At 37.7% G+C, this 15,069-nt stretch overlaps 1 protein-coding gene across 7 annotated transcripts in view; it reads left to right on the forward strand.

The window, feature by feature from the left end:
* The window catches only part of tead1b (TEA domain family member 1b), a 66,634-nt gene that overhangs the window by 13,769 nt on the left and 37,796 nt on the right, over positions 1-15,069 (forward strand). For all 7 annotated transcript variants that reach the window (XM_069181889.1, XM_069181888.1, XM_069181890.1 and 4 more), the window contains exon 3: positions 9,520-9,772. In XM_069181889.1, the coding sequence (XP_069037990.1) occupies positions 9,616-9,772 (157 nt within the window). In that variant the 5' untranslated portion in view covers positions 9,520-9,615. The remainder of the gene's footprint in view (positions 1-9,519; positions 9,773-15,069) is intronic.

The raw sequence follows: 15,069 nt of genomic DNA on the forward strand, positions 1-15,069 counted from the left end.
TGCATAAGCTGTGTAGACTCTGTTAAATAGAAATGTATTCAATTGAAATGCAAAGTGGCTTTGAAATAAAAGCATGAAAGGAAACGTTTTCAGGTCATCATTAATTTAATTCTGTGTGATGATAGATTAATATGTTAGAGTCTGGTAAATATTTTAGGTAATGATTTTAAATGGATTGAAACACAAAAAAGCCCTGATATTTAGTTTGATATACAGCTTTTTTCTCCCTGTGTTGCAGGCTTCTTTAATAAAACCAGGGGAGAACAAAAACCAACAAGCCAACATGTTGCTAATCTTGTGGTTCTTCTTTAGGTAATTAGTTTCCCTGATATTAATTGGATGTTGGTTTCCTGTAGTAGAATGGCAGCAAATGTCATTTAAACAAGACACAGGTTTTGTGGTATTCATTGAAATCATAGAATTGCTCTGGGTCTCCTGCTTGAGTTAACATTGTTTTCGTTTTTCATAATGGAGAATGGTTGATGTGAAATGCTTCAAAAACTGTATGTAAATAACTTAATATACTGTTAAATGGATTGGTTGTGTAAACATCAGATTTTTTTTTCTGTCACACTGTTCAATTTTGAACGCGAGATAAGAATTAAATGATCTAGTACGATTTAGCATTGTGTAGTGTCGGCAAACCCTGTTATAACTTCGCAACGACAACACGTACCCACACTCTGTGTACCTGTTCCTGAATCTCGGTTCCTTTTGAGGAAAAGTTTCCTCTAAGCTGATCTGCTAACAATCCTTTTCTCCATTTGTTAAGACAAAAACAACTGCTCTTGAACTCTCTACCCAGCCCTCCAACCCAGTGGCTTCAAAGAACCCCCTGCTGAAGATAGGTGCAGTGCCCTCTCACAGTCCTCCCTGGGTGTCTGCTCTTTCTTACTGCCTCTCGCCTCTCTTGAGATGACAGAAGTCAGCTTCAAAGAAGCGGCTGCAGCAATCCCATTCGGTGTTTCTACCGTTTTGTTTCTGCTTATAGAAGGAAACATTACATGACGTGTGCACCGTTGAACATCCAGCAGAACCATGTTGATTGTGGCGTTTTCTTTAAAAGAGAATTTCATGCCTGACATGGATAATGTGTTAAGGCAATTCTCAAGTTTACAGCAAGGTGTATTGCATTTTTTCCATTGGCTTATGTTGTTGCTTTGTTACTCCCTGTTTAGCATAAAATGATGGGTGATCTTAAAGCGGACGTGAAGTCAGGAATAGTTCCATTTAAAATGTATTTCAATTTATCACTGCAGTTATTCAATAATTCATACACCTCGGATTATAGATTACTAACAGAAGCTTACTGTGTACTAATAAGTGAAGACTGTGGGCAGGATTTGGAAATGTATTTGTATTCTGTTTTGTAATATTTCTCTTTAAAAACTACTTTCTTTGCTTAAATGACGTTTCTGGGGAAGCTTTTTTTTTACTGAAAAGGTTTTAAGGTATTGGATCTTAAAGATAGCTCTTCATTTCAAAATGAGGGAATGCTGTAGTTAATACAATATTTTTTTAAAATAGAATTCATAGAATAAAAAATTAGTTAATTCAAATATGATTTTTTTTCTCATTCACCCATTCAGTTGAAGATTGGCAAGTGTTTTGACGTATTGGGTCACTGACAGCTCCTCTACCCATACGGGAGGAATGAGGAAGATGGTCTCTTTTAACCTGCCCTCCCATCCACTCAGCAGTCTCTTGATGTGCAACAAGCTCTACAGGAGTGGTGTGTTCTTCCTTTCTGTCACTGTAGTGCTACAGGGTCTTCTGGTTCTAGAGAGCTCAGGTTTCCCAGTCCCAGCCGGACACGCGGTGATACTGAGCCACTTGAGTGTGACAACTTGGGAAGTTCTGATCCCCTTATAAAGCACTTCTGATTGTCTGGCAAGTGTCAAACGTAACATCAAATCAGTAGTTTAAACAGATACAACATACAAAAATACCACTGCGAGCTATCAAAGTAGTACAAACCCCTTGTATTTCATTACTAGCTTATTAGACTAGTAATCTTGAAAACCCAGCAAAGCAATTTGGAGTGGTCATCGTTTTGAAGTGGTAGTTGTTTTTTTTGTGTGTGGTTGAAACTTAAATGAAATTTAATCTTATTTGTTTCATATGTATTTCATATCTGTGAGATGCACTGTCTGAAACTTAGCTATTTTCCAGGAATTCAGTGGTTTCTCTCATGCTCTATTGAAATTAGCTTGTTTCAAAGCAGACATTTATGTGTTAAATTATAAACAGAAGCCTTATGTTATGACTAACATCCTACTAACATTTTTCATTTCGTTTAATAGTATAATTACATGCCATTCTTAGTTAAGAAAACTAATTATTATGTTGTCATTGTACCACTGCTTTCCAAATCTGCTTGTTTCAGACCTCTTTTACTGGTAAAGAAGTGGTGGTTAATCCTTAATGGCCACTTATACTAATCCTACAGTGCAACCTATTGTACTGATTTGCTTTACTGTCTTAATTTATTAAACAAAAGTGCAGTTAAGGTTAATGATTGGTGTTCAAAGTATGAAAATTGGGATCTACTGAAGTCATCTTGGTTTTAATGAGTTACTGTATGGGGGGCAGGTTGTAACAGATACTACCACGGATGCACAATCAGAGACAGGCGGGCTCCTGGAGCACTGAAACTGAGAGATTTGGATCTCCCCAGCTGAGTGCTGTGGCTCTGTGGCTAAAGATCTGCGCCTCTGGCTGGAAGGTTGCCGGTTCATATCCCGTGGCCGGCAGAGGAATCCTACTCAGTTGGGCCCCTGAGCAAAGCCCTTAAGCCCAACTGCTCCAGGGGTGCCGTATAAATGGCTGACCCTGCGCTCTGACCCCAAGCTTCTCTCCCTGTCTGTGCGTCTCATGGAGAGCAAGCTGGGGTATGCGGAAAGATAATTCCTAATACAAGAAATTGTATATGGCCAATAAAGTGATCTCGTAACACTGCAAAGGAAGAGGTGAAGGGAGTGCAACTTCAATTGTTGGCACAGATAGTAGCGCATCATCAAGACCGGTTTTTCCTGTTTTATGCTGGAAAGCTCACTTTAGAGATTGTGTGCATTCTTGAAGAACAGAAGGAGCGAAACACCTTTACGAAACTGCTCACAACCACATCGTTCTCATGCTGACCACCCTAGCCAGATTTCTTAACATCAACTCCCACTGTGAGCTATTCATGATCATCTTTCTATACACGAGAGCAGAAGAAGGCGTGCTTTGTCACCTTCAGTCAGAACACAGTAGAAATTGTTTTCGAATTTCCTTGAGATGGAGTGACAAGATATTCAGTGCTTCACCATAACTGAATATCACTATACAGTTGAATGCCAAAGGAATCCTAGTGATGTTTAAGAAGGGGGACATCAAAAGCCTCCAGTATTTATTAAGAAAATGAAAGGAACTGAGCATTCCTAACATTCCAAGCACATAGCTTGACAAACGGAAATGTCGAAAGTACACATCTTTAGGGTGCGCTTCGCTTTACTATAATAAAATAATTGTACTTTGACTTGTAAAGATTAGGATTCAGGTGGGAATGAAGTGTAGTGAAAGTTCTGTGTTCTGATTGAGGTGCTGGCAACGAGTCCTAGGAGAGTTCAGAAACTTGCAGGTTATTAGACATTTTGGCTGACACGGTTTCTCTGACTTCAGTCAGGGCTGTGTTTCAAATATGAATCTGATCCTGTACAGAGGAAATCATGTGGAAAGACTGGCAACTGAAGTCACCTCTGTTTTATTCTCCTGTCTTTTAAATGCAGACTTTTAATCTTTTAATGAAAATCAGCCTTAATTATTAGAAGAAAAAGATTGTGTATTTGTTATCCCTTTAGTACATCCACTGTTACGGGCCTAATTGTATCCAAATTAGTGAAACTTTACATAAACACCCCAGTGGATGTGCATGTTAATGTCTTAGCAAGGAACTGGAGATGAAATGGGCATAAACTAAAAATTGATCAGACTATATTACCTTATTTTATGTGAACTCTTTTTTTCATAAAAATTACATTTTGGGTGCATTTCATTTAAAGCCATTTTGCCACCTCCCTGTTGCAGGTTTGCAACCACTTAGAAATTCAAATGACATGACAACATTTTTGGTTGAAGAATATTTCCTACACATATAAGCACAATTAATTTGAGATGTACAAAGTTCCCAGGACGTTTTCCAAAACACTGGCATGTAATTGGATGGCTTTTCAAAAGCAGTGTCAAAATATTTTCTGCAAACCTGCCAAGTTTGTGTACATAAGAGAATGGTTGTTCTATTATAGTTTAATTTGTTAATGAAACAAGATGGAGTGACTTCCTACTACACCTCTTTATAGGTCTGAGCTGAGGCACAATTAATTTAGCTGTGCAGCCTGTGTGGGCGTGTGCCAGCTAATGTAGTATAAGAGCTTTTATCTTCATATTTGTAATAAAGAAGGGCAGGTTTCTGGCAAACAGACAGCATTTACTATGTGACTCATTCCCCATAGACTCCTAAAATGTTTTTGCAAATCAGATGTAGAACCTGAATCATTTTCTCATTTGCTATATCTTGCTTTCTTTGGAAGTGTTTCATAGAAGGAAGCTATGCCTTGTTCTGAGCAAAGAGTCTATACATTTCTTCTAAAGGTTTCCATGTGCTTCAGACTTCTTGACCAGGGGAAGTCGGTGAGGAAGAAATGGATGCTTTCTGCATGTGTTTGGGCACTTGTGGTTTCACCATTAAGCTTGCTGCTTTTTATTTCCATGCTTTAAGGCATGTATATGTACCATGGTAATCCCTGAAAGCTGGCAAGGGGAAGAGATGGTGCTTGCTGTGAAAATGCCATCATTTCTGTGAAAACTACATTTTGCCTTTGCTTGGAATGTTATCCTCGCCTGGAGGCTACAGTGCAAGATAACTGTTGTCACAATATATTGTTGCATGACTAATCTCTTATTTCCATCTGCCACTGAGGTTTAGTCAAACAGCTCCACTTCAGCTTCATTTACAGGCATATTGCACAAATCACAGCATTTTGTTTTTTAGGATATCAACATCCTAAACCTTATCTCCACCTTATGGCTGTAGCAGTGTTCAGTGTGTGCCCATGTACTGTATAACACATGGAAGTATGTGATTGATGGAGTCAAAATGGTCTTTAGGCTCAACTTTTTCCTGATTTAATGTTACAGATGTGCAGTCAGACCCTTTTGGAAATTTTTGCAAATTAAGTGTTACTTAAGTTACTGATATTAATTGAAAGACCATTGGTGTATAATTCAACCATGTGTCATATTAGCCTGTGCAACCTTGTAATAATTTCTCAGTTTAGATGAGGAAATGTAATTGAGGATATGCTTTAGAGTCAGATCTCTTCAGGTACTCGAGATCCAAATGCTAATGAGCTATTAATTGTGGAAGAATAAAGCACTATATGCTAATGTTAATACAGTGCCCAACATTTTAAATCCATCTTAATTTAAACTCAGTTCTGTGAAGAAATTATGTAAGGCTCATTATTTGTCTAATCCAGGTTAAGTGTTTGCAAAATGTGTTAAGAGGGGGTGTAAAAGGACACAGTTTGATTGCAGGCAAGTATAGCAATTGTATATCACGACTGTAATGCAAGTGCTACATGAACATGGGAAGTAATAAGTGCCGTAATAGCAGCATATGTAGGTAGTGTGGCTGCTGTAGACATCCTGTTGGTACAGTTTGGGTTCCAAGTTTGCAGGGAATGCATTCAAGTGAATTGCATTACCAATTTGAGAATTAAATGTCACCTATATATATATAATACAAATTAAAATATTATGCGAGTGTGAGGCTTGGAATAGATTGTGGTTGTAAAAATACAATAAACCTTAATTTTATTTTTTTCAAATTCCAACAAAGTCCCTTAAGGACCGTTGTGTTCTGGCTTGATTGAAGAGAACTGTCTGCCTGAACTCAAGTCAGTTTTAATTTGAAGTTGTCAGACTTCTTAAATTTGGGACGGTAATTCCACAAAGAGACTGGGAGTGGGGTCTGAACTGACTGTTCGTACAACAAACTTATTTTTTCATTCAATTCAACAATTTCAGCTCCATTTACAGCATGAAAAAATTGTCAAGAGATATTAAAGAACAATTGCTGATTTTAGGAGGAGGTTAGAGTTAAATGAATCCACAAAGAAAAGGTCCTTATACCCTGGTACGATGTGTTAATGGAATTTCATTTCTTATAGCAATCATAATTTATTAGGAAATCATCATCATAATAGTCTTTTAGTCAGCAGAGATCTGGTTTTAAAGAACTGCTCTCCTGAGGAACGATGCATATAAAATAGTGACAGGAGTCAATTATTTAAGGTGATTTATTCTGGAGTAAATTACCCTGGAGTGACTTCAGCCATGTACCATGATTAAGTAGTTTGTTGAGTATTGATTTTTCTGATGTTCTTTCACATATATATGGGTTAATAAATTGCAGCTTCCAAGCAGCATAGCTTAGTTGCAGTCATACTGTATTCAATATGCCTTGAAATCAGAAATGGGGTTGGCTGTTTTGTTAATTTGACTGCGGGGGCAACCCAAGATCACTTAATTTCCCTTGAAATCTGACAAGGTATCAAATGACTGCATTTTCTGTACTTTATTAACTTTAATAAAAGGAAAAAGGTGCATACAACCCACCTTAGTGGTTGAAGTTCCTTCATGCATGAAATATAGAAATACAATTTCTATTAAATGCATAATGATTTGTACAAATCTGCAACTTAAAAATCCATTTTGTTTCTTGTAAGTTTTTGATCTTTGACAAGTATTCCTAAAAAAATTGCATACTCCCTTACCCACAAACTTTTGAAGTCTGTTTATGCCATTCCTGTAATAAAGTGTGTACACATCACCTGCATAGTTTGTTCTGTTAAATTGCTCTGCTAGGCAGATATGCAAATAAAGTCCACTGTAAGGTTGATAGATAACGCATCTGAATATGAACATGAGCAGAAAAAATATGTGAGGGAAATAAGATCTTGATGTGCATCCAAGACCCTCCAGTGTGGTTTGATTGATCCATACGTTCATTTTATAATTAGAATACCTTTACTGGAGGTGAGAAAGAGGTTGTTGTGAAGACTTGTGATCTTCTGCGCTCACCTGTTTTTTGAAGTCACTCTAAATAACAGAGTGATTACTGCTACTTATTTTACCAACTTTAAGCAGATGCTTTCTATTTATGTCCTCTTGCTGTGGAGAAAGAGCTAAATTAAAAAGTAAATCAACAGCACAGCTTTAGTTATTTTTTTTTCTCTTAATGCAGAAATGGTTAGAAGAACTTGCTTTATTTAAAAAAAAAATGGAACTCTAAATAGATTGTTCATTTGTTATACATTATAAAGTGGAAAACACTTTATACTTGAAAACATGTAACCTTAAAAAGGAAAAAAAAAACTTAAATGTCTGCTATATTTTTACTATGATTACTGTTGAAAAAATGTTTTCAGTCTCAGGCTGTACCAGTAATGGTACAGTGAGCTGTGGTTGAATGTACAGCCTGAGTTTGGTTTTAAAATGAGGTTTAGTAATTCATAATTTGCTTCTCTGTATGAGTCTCCATTTCCTAGTATGATCTATGGGGAAAACCACCTGTGGAAATGAAGGGAACGTCAGCTGTTTATGCTTTCCACTGGGACATGTATAGCTGAACCTTACCAAAGCACTTTGAAGTGCTGGTGTTCCTCTCTGCAGTCAAGCTGTCTGCTCTCCGAATATAAAAGACCCTTCTGATAGGAGGTTAGGGTTTTCTGAGGCAGTAACCTCAAGGAATGACTAACAATTGCATGTGAAAGCTCACTTCTAAGCCTGAGGAGATACAATTTTCAAAGATCCTTCGAAGTAAACATTCCAGCTCTCAAGCCCCTGTTCAAAATGGTTTGAGTTACCGAAGAAAAAACATTGTGTTTCAAGACGCAGAATGAAGTCAAACAACCACATTATATGCATCGTCGTGCTGGAAGTGATTAGCTGTAGTTCATTATTCAGTTAGAAAAAAAAAAGTCTGAGCCATTTAGCGGTTGGAATGGAAGGGTTTTTTTTTCCCTCATCAGTCCGCAAGCCAGATCTGCAGTGTCAGCATTCAGCACACAAAAACGGAATTCAGTAAAAGCTCCCTCCACTCAGTGCAAGCTTTTTTCCAACAGCTTGCTCCCATCCCCCCCACATGAGCTGACATTCTAGAAGAAACATATGCTCCTAGTCCCACTTCACTCCGGAGTGTGCTGTATGAAACAGATCTTAACCAGTAACCAGCACATCCACTAAGCTAAAAAAGTCTCCAGTGATACCTGTTTGAACACATTGCTTAAAAAAAAAAACACTTCTTATACACTGCTGTCTCTTAGCCTGTTTGACTTTAACATGTCTTTTTTAACATGCCTTTCCATGGGATGTGGAATGAAAGAACACAGAACCCATTTCGTGTTGAACAGTGGGGGAACTCCACCGGAGCCCAGGGTATTAGGCTGCACTGTTCAGCTTCTGGTTTCTAAGTGCATCCTTTACGTTTGTAATTCGATCGCTAAATCGCTGATTATGACACCACCATGAAATTGCTGTTCTCGTATGCATAAAACCTGCATTTTGTAAACTTGGCAAAACTTGTATAATACCTTCTTTTTTTAGGGTACAATGCCTTCATTGATGTAATTTAGACTCTTCCTCAGAATTAAAATTTTAAATAAAGTAACATAAGTCCTGGTTGTCCCTTTCCATGTCTAGGGAATTTCAAATATCTAAACAAAAAAATTGATCGCCACTTTGTGCAGTCTGTGGAGATGTTCTTCCTTGAAAAGTCCTCCAATTTTCTTTTTTGTAGAGTTCTAGGACATTTTAACATATTTAAAATTGTTTGGGAACCTGGACATGCTTTCATTAAGTAAACCACTGTGGCAGTTTTCTAGTAAGATATTAAGAGGCTGTTTGACAACACCGGGCGTCTGGCATGGATTTGGCTATGTTGGTAAAGGCTTTTGCTGCTAAGTTACATTGTCATTGTAGTAAATATCCTCTCTGCTGGGTTAATGATTTATAACTGTTTTGTACTCAGTTATGTTTTCCCATTTTCTATTTGTGCTGGTTTGTGTCCATTACCGTTAAACCTTGGTTTATAGTGAGATATGTCTGGATTTTTTTATAAGATCTTGTTCATTTAAAAAAATGTATAAATATGGGCAACAGATGGCTTTACAGACTTTTTTATAAATTATGAATTTAACATCAGTGATGGGATTTCCTTAAACAATGGGGTAAATCTTTTACTTTTTGCCTTCAGTACTGCATCCTCCTATTGGAATGAAAACATAACTCATTAGAATTTGGATAAATCTTAAACCGGCTCTCTAGAATGTGTCAACCCCCCACACCACCACCACCACCACCACCTTGCTTTCTTTTGTTGGACAACAGAGCCTTGACGAGCAGTCCTTTCTGAAGACCAGCTGGATTTTTGCTGGTCGGTGATCCTTTGTTTGTTTTGTGTCCGTGGGTTTCTAGGTTTCTCTGTAGTCGGCTCCAGGCGCAGGCTTGGAGAAGCCAGCCATCACCATTGATCCCAGCAGCTGGAGCGGCAGCGAGAGCCCTGCCGAAGACATGGAGAGGATGAGCGACTCTGCCGACAAGCCCATCGACAACGACGCCGAGGGCGTCTGGAGCCCCGACATTGAGCAGAGCTTCCAGGAAGCGCTAGCTATTTACCCTCCGTGCGGTAGGAGGAAAATCATCTTGTCCGATGAAGGAAAGATGTACGGTGAGTAGTGAAAGGTACCGCCCGGCCCGACACATAACTACTACTCTTGAACCACGGCTCGGACGGGTTTTCCCCATTGTCATAGCAGGGAGAAGGTATAATCCGTATGTTTAATCACAGAGAAATGCTCTTTCATCAGTTCAAACCAAATTTGAACAAGAAAAAAAAATCAGCTCAGCGCTGCCTTTATCATCTGCCTTCCTCCCCTGTTGGAAGTTTCGAGGGGATGATCCAGAACTAGCGCTGCCCCAGTTTCTGTTCTGAAGTGTGGGATAGAAACCAAACAAACAGCCAAAAAAACAAAGTGGGAGTTAATACTGGTAATATGGCTGAAATTGTCAATCAAGAATTCATGACTTAAGACGAGAGTCCTGTCTTTACCCACCAGTGGCAGCCACACATATTAATGTCTTGAGCTGCAGAAGTAGGAGTCTATAAGTAAACCAGCATGAACTATTAGACAAGAGCAGATGGTACTGCGGCTGCCACCAGCTGTGCCCCCTCCCCCATTCCTGGCTGGGTGATGTAATGGAAAGAAGGAATATTTTCTTTCTGTGGTGTTGGAGTCTCTCACAGGCTGTCAGTGTCAAATGAAAGCAGAAAGAACCCTCAGGGCATTAGTTTGCAGCTGTCATGTGACCCCTTTGGCCAAATGAAATGTAAAGTCTGGAAAACAGGGAGTTGTAATGAAGCTTCTCAGCTGCTGGTACAAAGAGATTTCAGACCACAGATCCCCCTGTGCATTGTGTTTGCCAAAAAATATGCTCGCTCTGCACAGGATTAAAGTAAAATAAATACGTTTGCTTTGTAAGTTTTAAATGATTAGCTTTAAATATGCAGCACCATAATTTACTGGAGATCTTCAGATCAGATGCAAACAGTCTTATGATTGAAAACATGCTCTTTCCATAATTGGGGTTAAAAGCAAAAAAAAAAAGTTGATGAACTGTTGGACTTCCTGGCGGAACCAAAGGATTTTAAAACACTGGAACAATTCAAAGTTGTTCCAGAAATAGGTTTAATGGAATATGTAAAATACTAAGAAACATTTCAAAAGCTAGTTTTGAGCATGTTACACTCAACATGAAGGTGATTTTGGGGGGTTTGGGGAGGGTATTTATGAAGCCGTAAATAGTACAATTTGAAAATGTAAAATACTCCATAAATATTTAGTATGATAGGGTATCATTTGTTACTGATTAAGATTTTAAAATAGTTTAAGTAATGTATTTTTGGTTAATTTTAGCATGAAAAAATTGATCTACTCATTGTCCTTTTGGTGGGGAGCTCAGAGAAATTTAAGACTGTCATATTGTAGTCCTGACTAGTCTACAGGTGGAAAATCCATTTTACTCTTGCACAACTGGACCACAAGTACAAAAATTATCTGGAGCCCCTTATTTGAGCCCCAACTATTTCACTGACCCTAAATCAGATTTAAAAGATAGACCTCCTGTAGGTTAGTTATGTGAACAATGTGTTTTTTTTAATCGTTAAGGGCTGCAGTCCCACCTCTAGGCTGAAGTGTTGAAGTTCAGCTTCATGTCTGTGCTTGCCTGATAATTATGAGCCCTTTTAATATAGCCAATATACAACTTTGGTATTTTTGTCTTATTTTTTGCGTCAGTGCATTAAACACATTCTTTTTAATATTTTTGTAAAGAATTTTGTTTTAGTTTTCCCAATGCAAAACATGGGGTAAAATGTGAAAACACTTGAGTACATGTAATCTGCTTCCTTAGTTTTACATGTCTGTTTTTCCAAACTATATGATTGTTAGGAGTTGGGTTAACTGAATGAGCACTATAGAGACTATCACAAGCTTAACAGATGTGGTCATAAGCCTTCTATATCATTGTCGAGACTTGGGAAATACAGTTGAGATTTTACAAAATTTGTGAAATGTGATGGATTTTGAAGGAGATTGCCATTGTATTTTGCATTACTAGACATATTGCATTTGTTTAAACAAAACAAGAGCAGATCGTATTAACAAAAATTACATGTGTGAAGCCTGTTATACACAAATACACTTACAATATAACACTTCAGATGCCACACTACTAATTTGTCTCTGTCAGTCTGTGTACATCTCTCTGTCTTTCAGTGTATTTGTGTAGCATTTGCATATAAATACTCCCAGCTTGAGAAAGGATGGTATATACCAGTGTTTGCAAACAATATGCAGTATTTAGTTTATGCAGTATTAAAGTTTCAGACCTATTTTGAATGCAATTGAAATGATTAGAGGTCAGTGTTACCATATGTGAGGTATCAGATTGCATGTTTATTCAACTGGTATTGCAATCACAGTGCTGACAATGCAGTGGTATTTCTAACTGAAAATGAAAATTTGACAATGTATTTTACTTTAGAGGAATATAGTAAGTCATAATATGCTTAAATACTGAAAGTTCATTAGCTCTGCAAGTGTGTAGAGTACTGTAACTTCTCATAAGTCAGTTGCTTTCAGAGGTTGCGATGAGGGACAACAGTTTTTTGAATCGGTTATTGTGAAAAGGGGGTTTGCTTTGGCAGTATTGTTTCTGTGGGGAAAAAAAGGGCCCCTGTTGTTTATGTAAGAGACATCAGTTTATTTTCTTTTGTTTTTTGTCTACAAGACTGTTCTGTGTTTTTTTTTTAACATAAGAGGGTAGGTTCTAGAGGTCACAGTAAAGTGTTTAAAAGCCATTATTTGAGGATCAGACTGCTTTCTAGTTAAAGGTCTGCATATCGCTGCCATCCTGCACTGCTCCAGAAATGTTGCCTGGGATTCTGGAGAGCTGGGCTGTGCAGCCTGTGATTCCACTCACTGAGAGAGAGAGGAGGGCCGTTTTCCAGTCACCTTTCCTCTGGGTCCTAGTGCCCGGTCACGGAAGTTGTTTGCATTCTGTTCCTGGATATCCACAAAAAGTGTTCTTAGTCTTTATGCTTTGGTTTGAACTAAAATGTAGTCTGGATAGACTAGTAATTTTAAAAGAACTGAGTTTTTAAAGTTTGCATTAATTAAGTTAAGTCTTTCCTTTTTTAATTTCAGATCCATTTCAGAAAATAAAGCAGAGTTCCTGACAACGTGGTGGCCACAGCTTAAAGCAAGCCAAATACAAAGTTTTAATGTATAAGAATCATACAGATTTGCATTTATGTAAAGGCTGAATCACACGCAAACACTATCCAAACTGTGAGATTTAGATCTGATAGAGAGATGAGATTGGACAGTTAGGTGTTTATTTTGTAAGGATAAATGTGCCAGTAAAATTTGGGTTTTTGTACCTGACATTGCACAGATTTTTAAATCTTATCCTGCATCAACAAGGCATGGATCATTTTGTTAATTCAGATTATTACTGTAATATGCTTTTCCGTGTTCAAATAATTGGTGTGTCTATTGTTACAGCAGTGTGCCAAAGAAATCATTTTCTAAATGGTGTACTCGTTGGTTCAAATCAGTTATTCTACATCTTGGTGTGGTAGACACCTCTTGAGTTGCATTCTGCAAACATTTACCATTTAGGATATGCATTTGACTTTAATGGTACAGTATGTTAATTTCCATAATTAAATGGAACTTATTCATCTACTTTGGTAATTCCTTGCTTAAGATGCAACGTATCTGCTTGCAGAGCCGATGAGAGACATTTGAAGTGGTGCTCAGGGTTGATGCGGTACTTCATTATGTATCATTTTAAGACTTATTTTAAACCATGCAACCCAAAATTACAACAGGCTTTAATGAGTTTATTTTTGTTCACTCACAACTCAATATTTTGATTAGTTGATCGCATTGTTCTTATGGCATCTGCAAGCAAAGCACAGGCTCAGGTATTTTAGCTATGAGAGACTCGCAGATTGCATAAGATGTTATGCATTGCTCACTATGAGAAACAACGTCCTGAGTGCCCTTAAGCCCTTTGTTCTCTTGGCTGAATGCAGTTAATTAGCAACTGTCTCTATAGCAACTGCCTCTTAGTTCAAAACAATGTCTAATTTTTGCAGCTAAGCTTATCATACTGTTTACCTGAAGGGCTTTTTGCTGCTTTGAGTCTCATTTGAGCTGGCTCCATGCCTAGCTTTAGAGGTTAATTGTGAAGACAGCAAAAAAACCATGACAGTTGCATTGTAAACACTGCTGTCCTACTGATTTTAAGAAGCAAATGCAAGGAGCATTAGCACACTTCTGAAAGTCGGAGCACCTCCATGATAAAGAGCAGTTTCAAAATGAGTTTTGCTTAACACCTCACCCAAGAAATATCTTCTGTCCTCTTCCACAAATTTACGTGCTTCTAAAAGGCTCCATTACCAATCAAATAGCAGTATTAATTAAAATTGCATCATGGTATAGTCTGTCTCTGGGGTAAATTTATAAGGTTATATGTGGCACTACTCTCAGGTTTGCTTTGACTAAAGTGTGATATAATGACACAGAGGTCCTTACTTTTCACTGTGGGCAACTTGCCCACTCCATAGTAAATGAATTAGATGGGCGATTTGCCCATAGTGGTAAAGTCCAGCCCAGGATTCTCGAATGCCAAATACAAATCAAATTTGTTGATTCAGGATCTATTTTCATGGCTAAAATATTTGGACAGTGAGATGCGCTGAGTATCTCCGGCCTAAGCTTTGTTGTTTTCATTGCAATCCAGCTGTTGCAATTAATTTTTTTATTAATGAGATGCTGCTCCATTATAACCTCTACTAGATACAATTTAAAAATTATTTACAGATGTGGACCATGTGAAACATCTTGCTATTTTGTAATCCATAGAAAATATTAAAATACTGGCAATCTGCTGCTTATGAGGGAAACAAATTCCCTTGGGCTCTCAGAGTAGAACGTTTATGATGCTTGTATATAAATAGAAAATACATTAAATTGTTCTCTCAAACCACCTATCAGTACCGCAGCCCGTTTTGAGTAACAGTCAGACGGCACAAAATAGTCTGCAATATTTACGATGTGTGAAGTAAGCATCTGTTGAATGGCTTTTAAAGGCCTGTTTGTATTTCCTGTCTGTGTCTGGCCATAGTAATATTCTTTACCATATATGAGTTTATATTTTAGATGTGGTATTTAAAAAACGCATAGCATTTTTTCTGTAAAATACTACAAATTAAGGCCCAAAGTAACTTGTTGACAGTTTTATCAGTGTGATTTTGTGAAATAACTCCCTCTCCGAATTCTTCTACGATACGTTTTTCTAAAAACCAGTGACCAATACATTGAGGCTGTTACCTAAGCTTTAGACTTTCCTCACTAAAACTAGAAATCCGATCTATGTATCTATGTGGTGATACAA

Source organism: Lepisosteus oculatus, chromosome 21 (genome assembly GCF_040954835.1).
Source record: "Lepisosteus oculatus isolate fLepOcu1 chromosome 21, fLepOcu1.hap2, whole genome shotgun sequence".
Classification (NCBI taxonomy): Eukaryota; Metazoa; Chordata; class Actinopteri; order Semionotiformes; family Lepisosteidae; genus Lepisosteus; species Lepisosteus oculatus.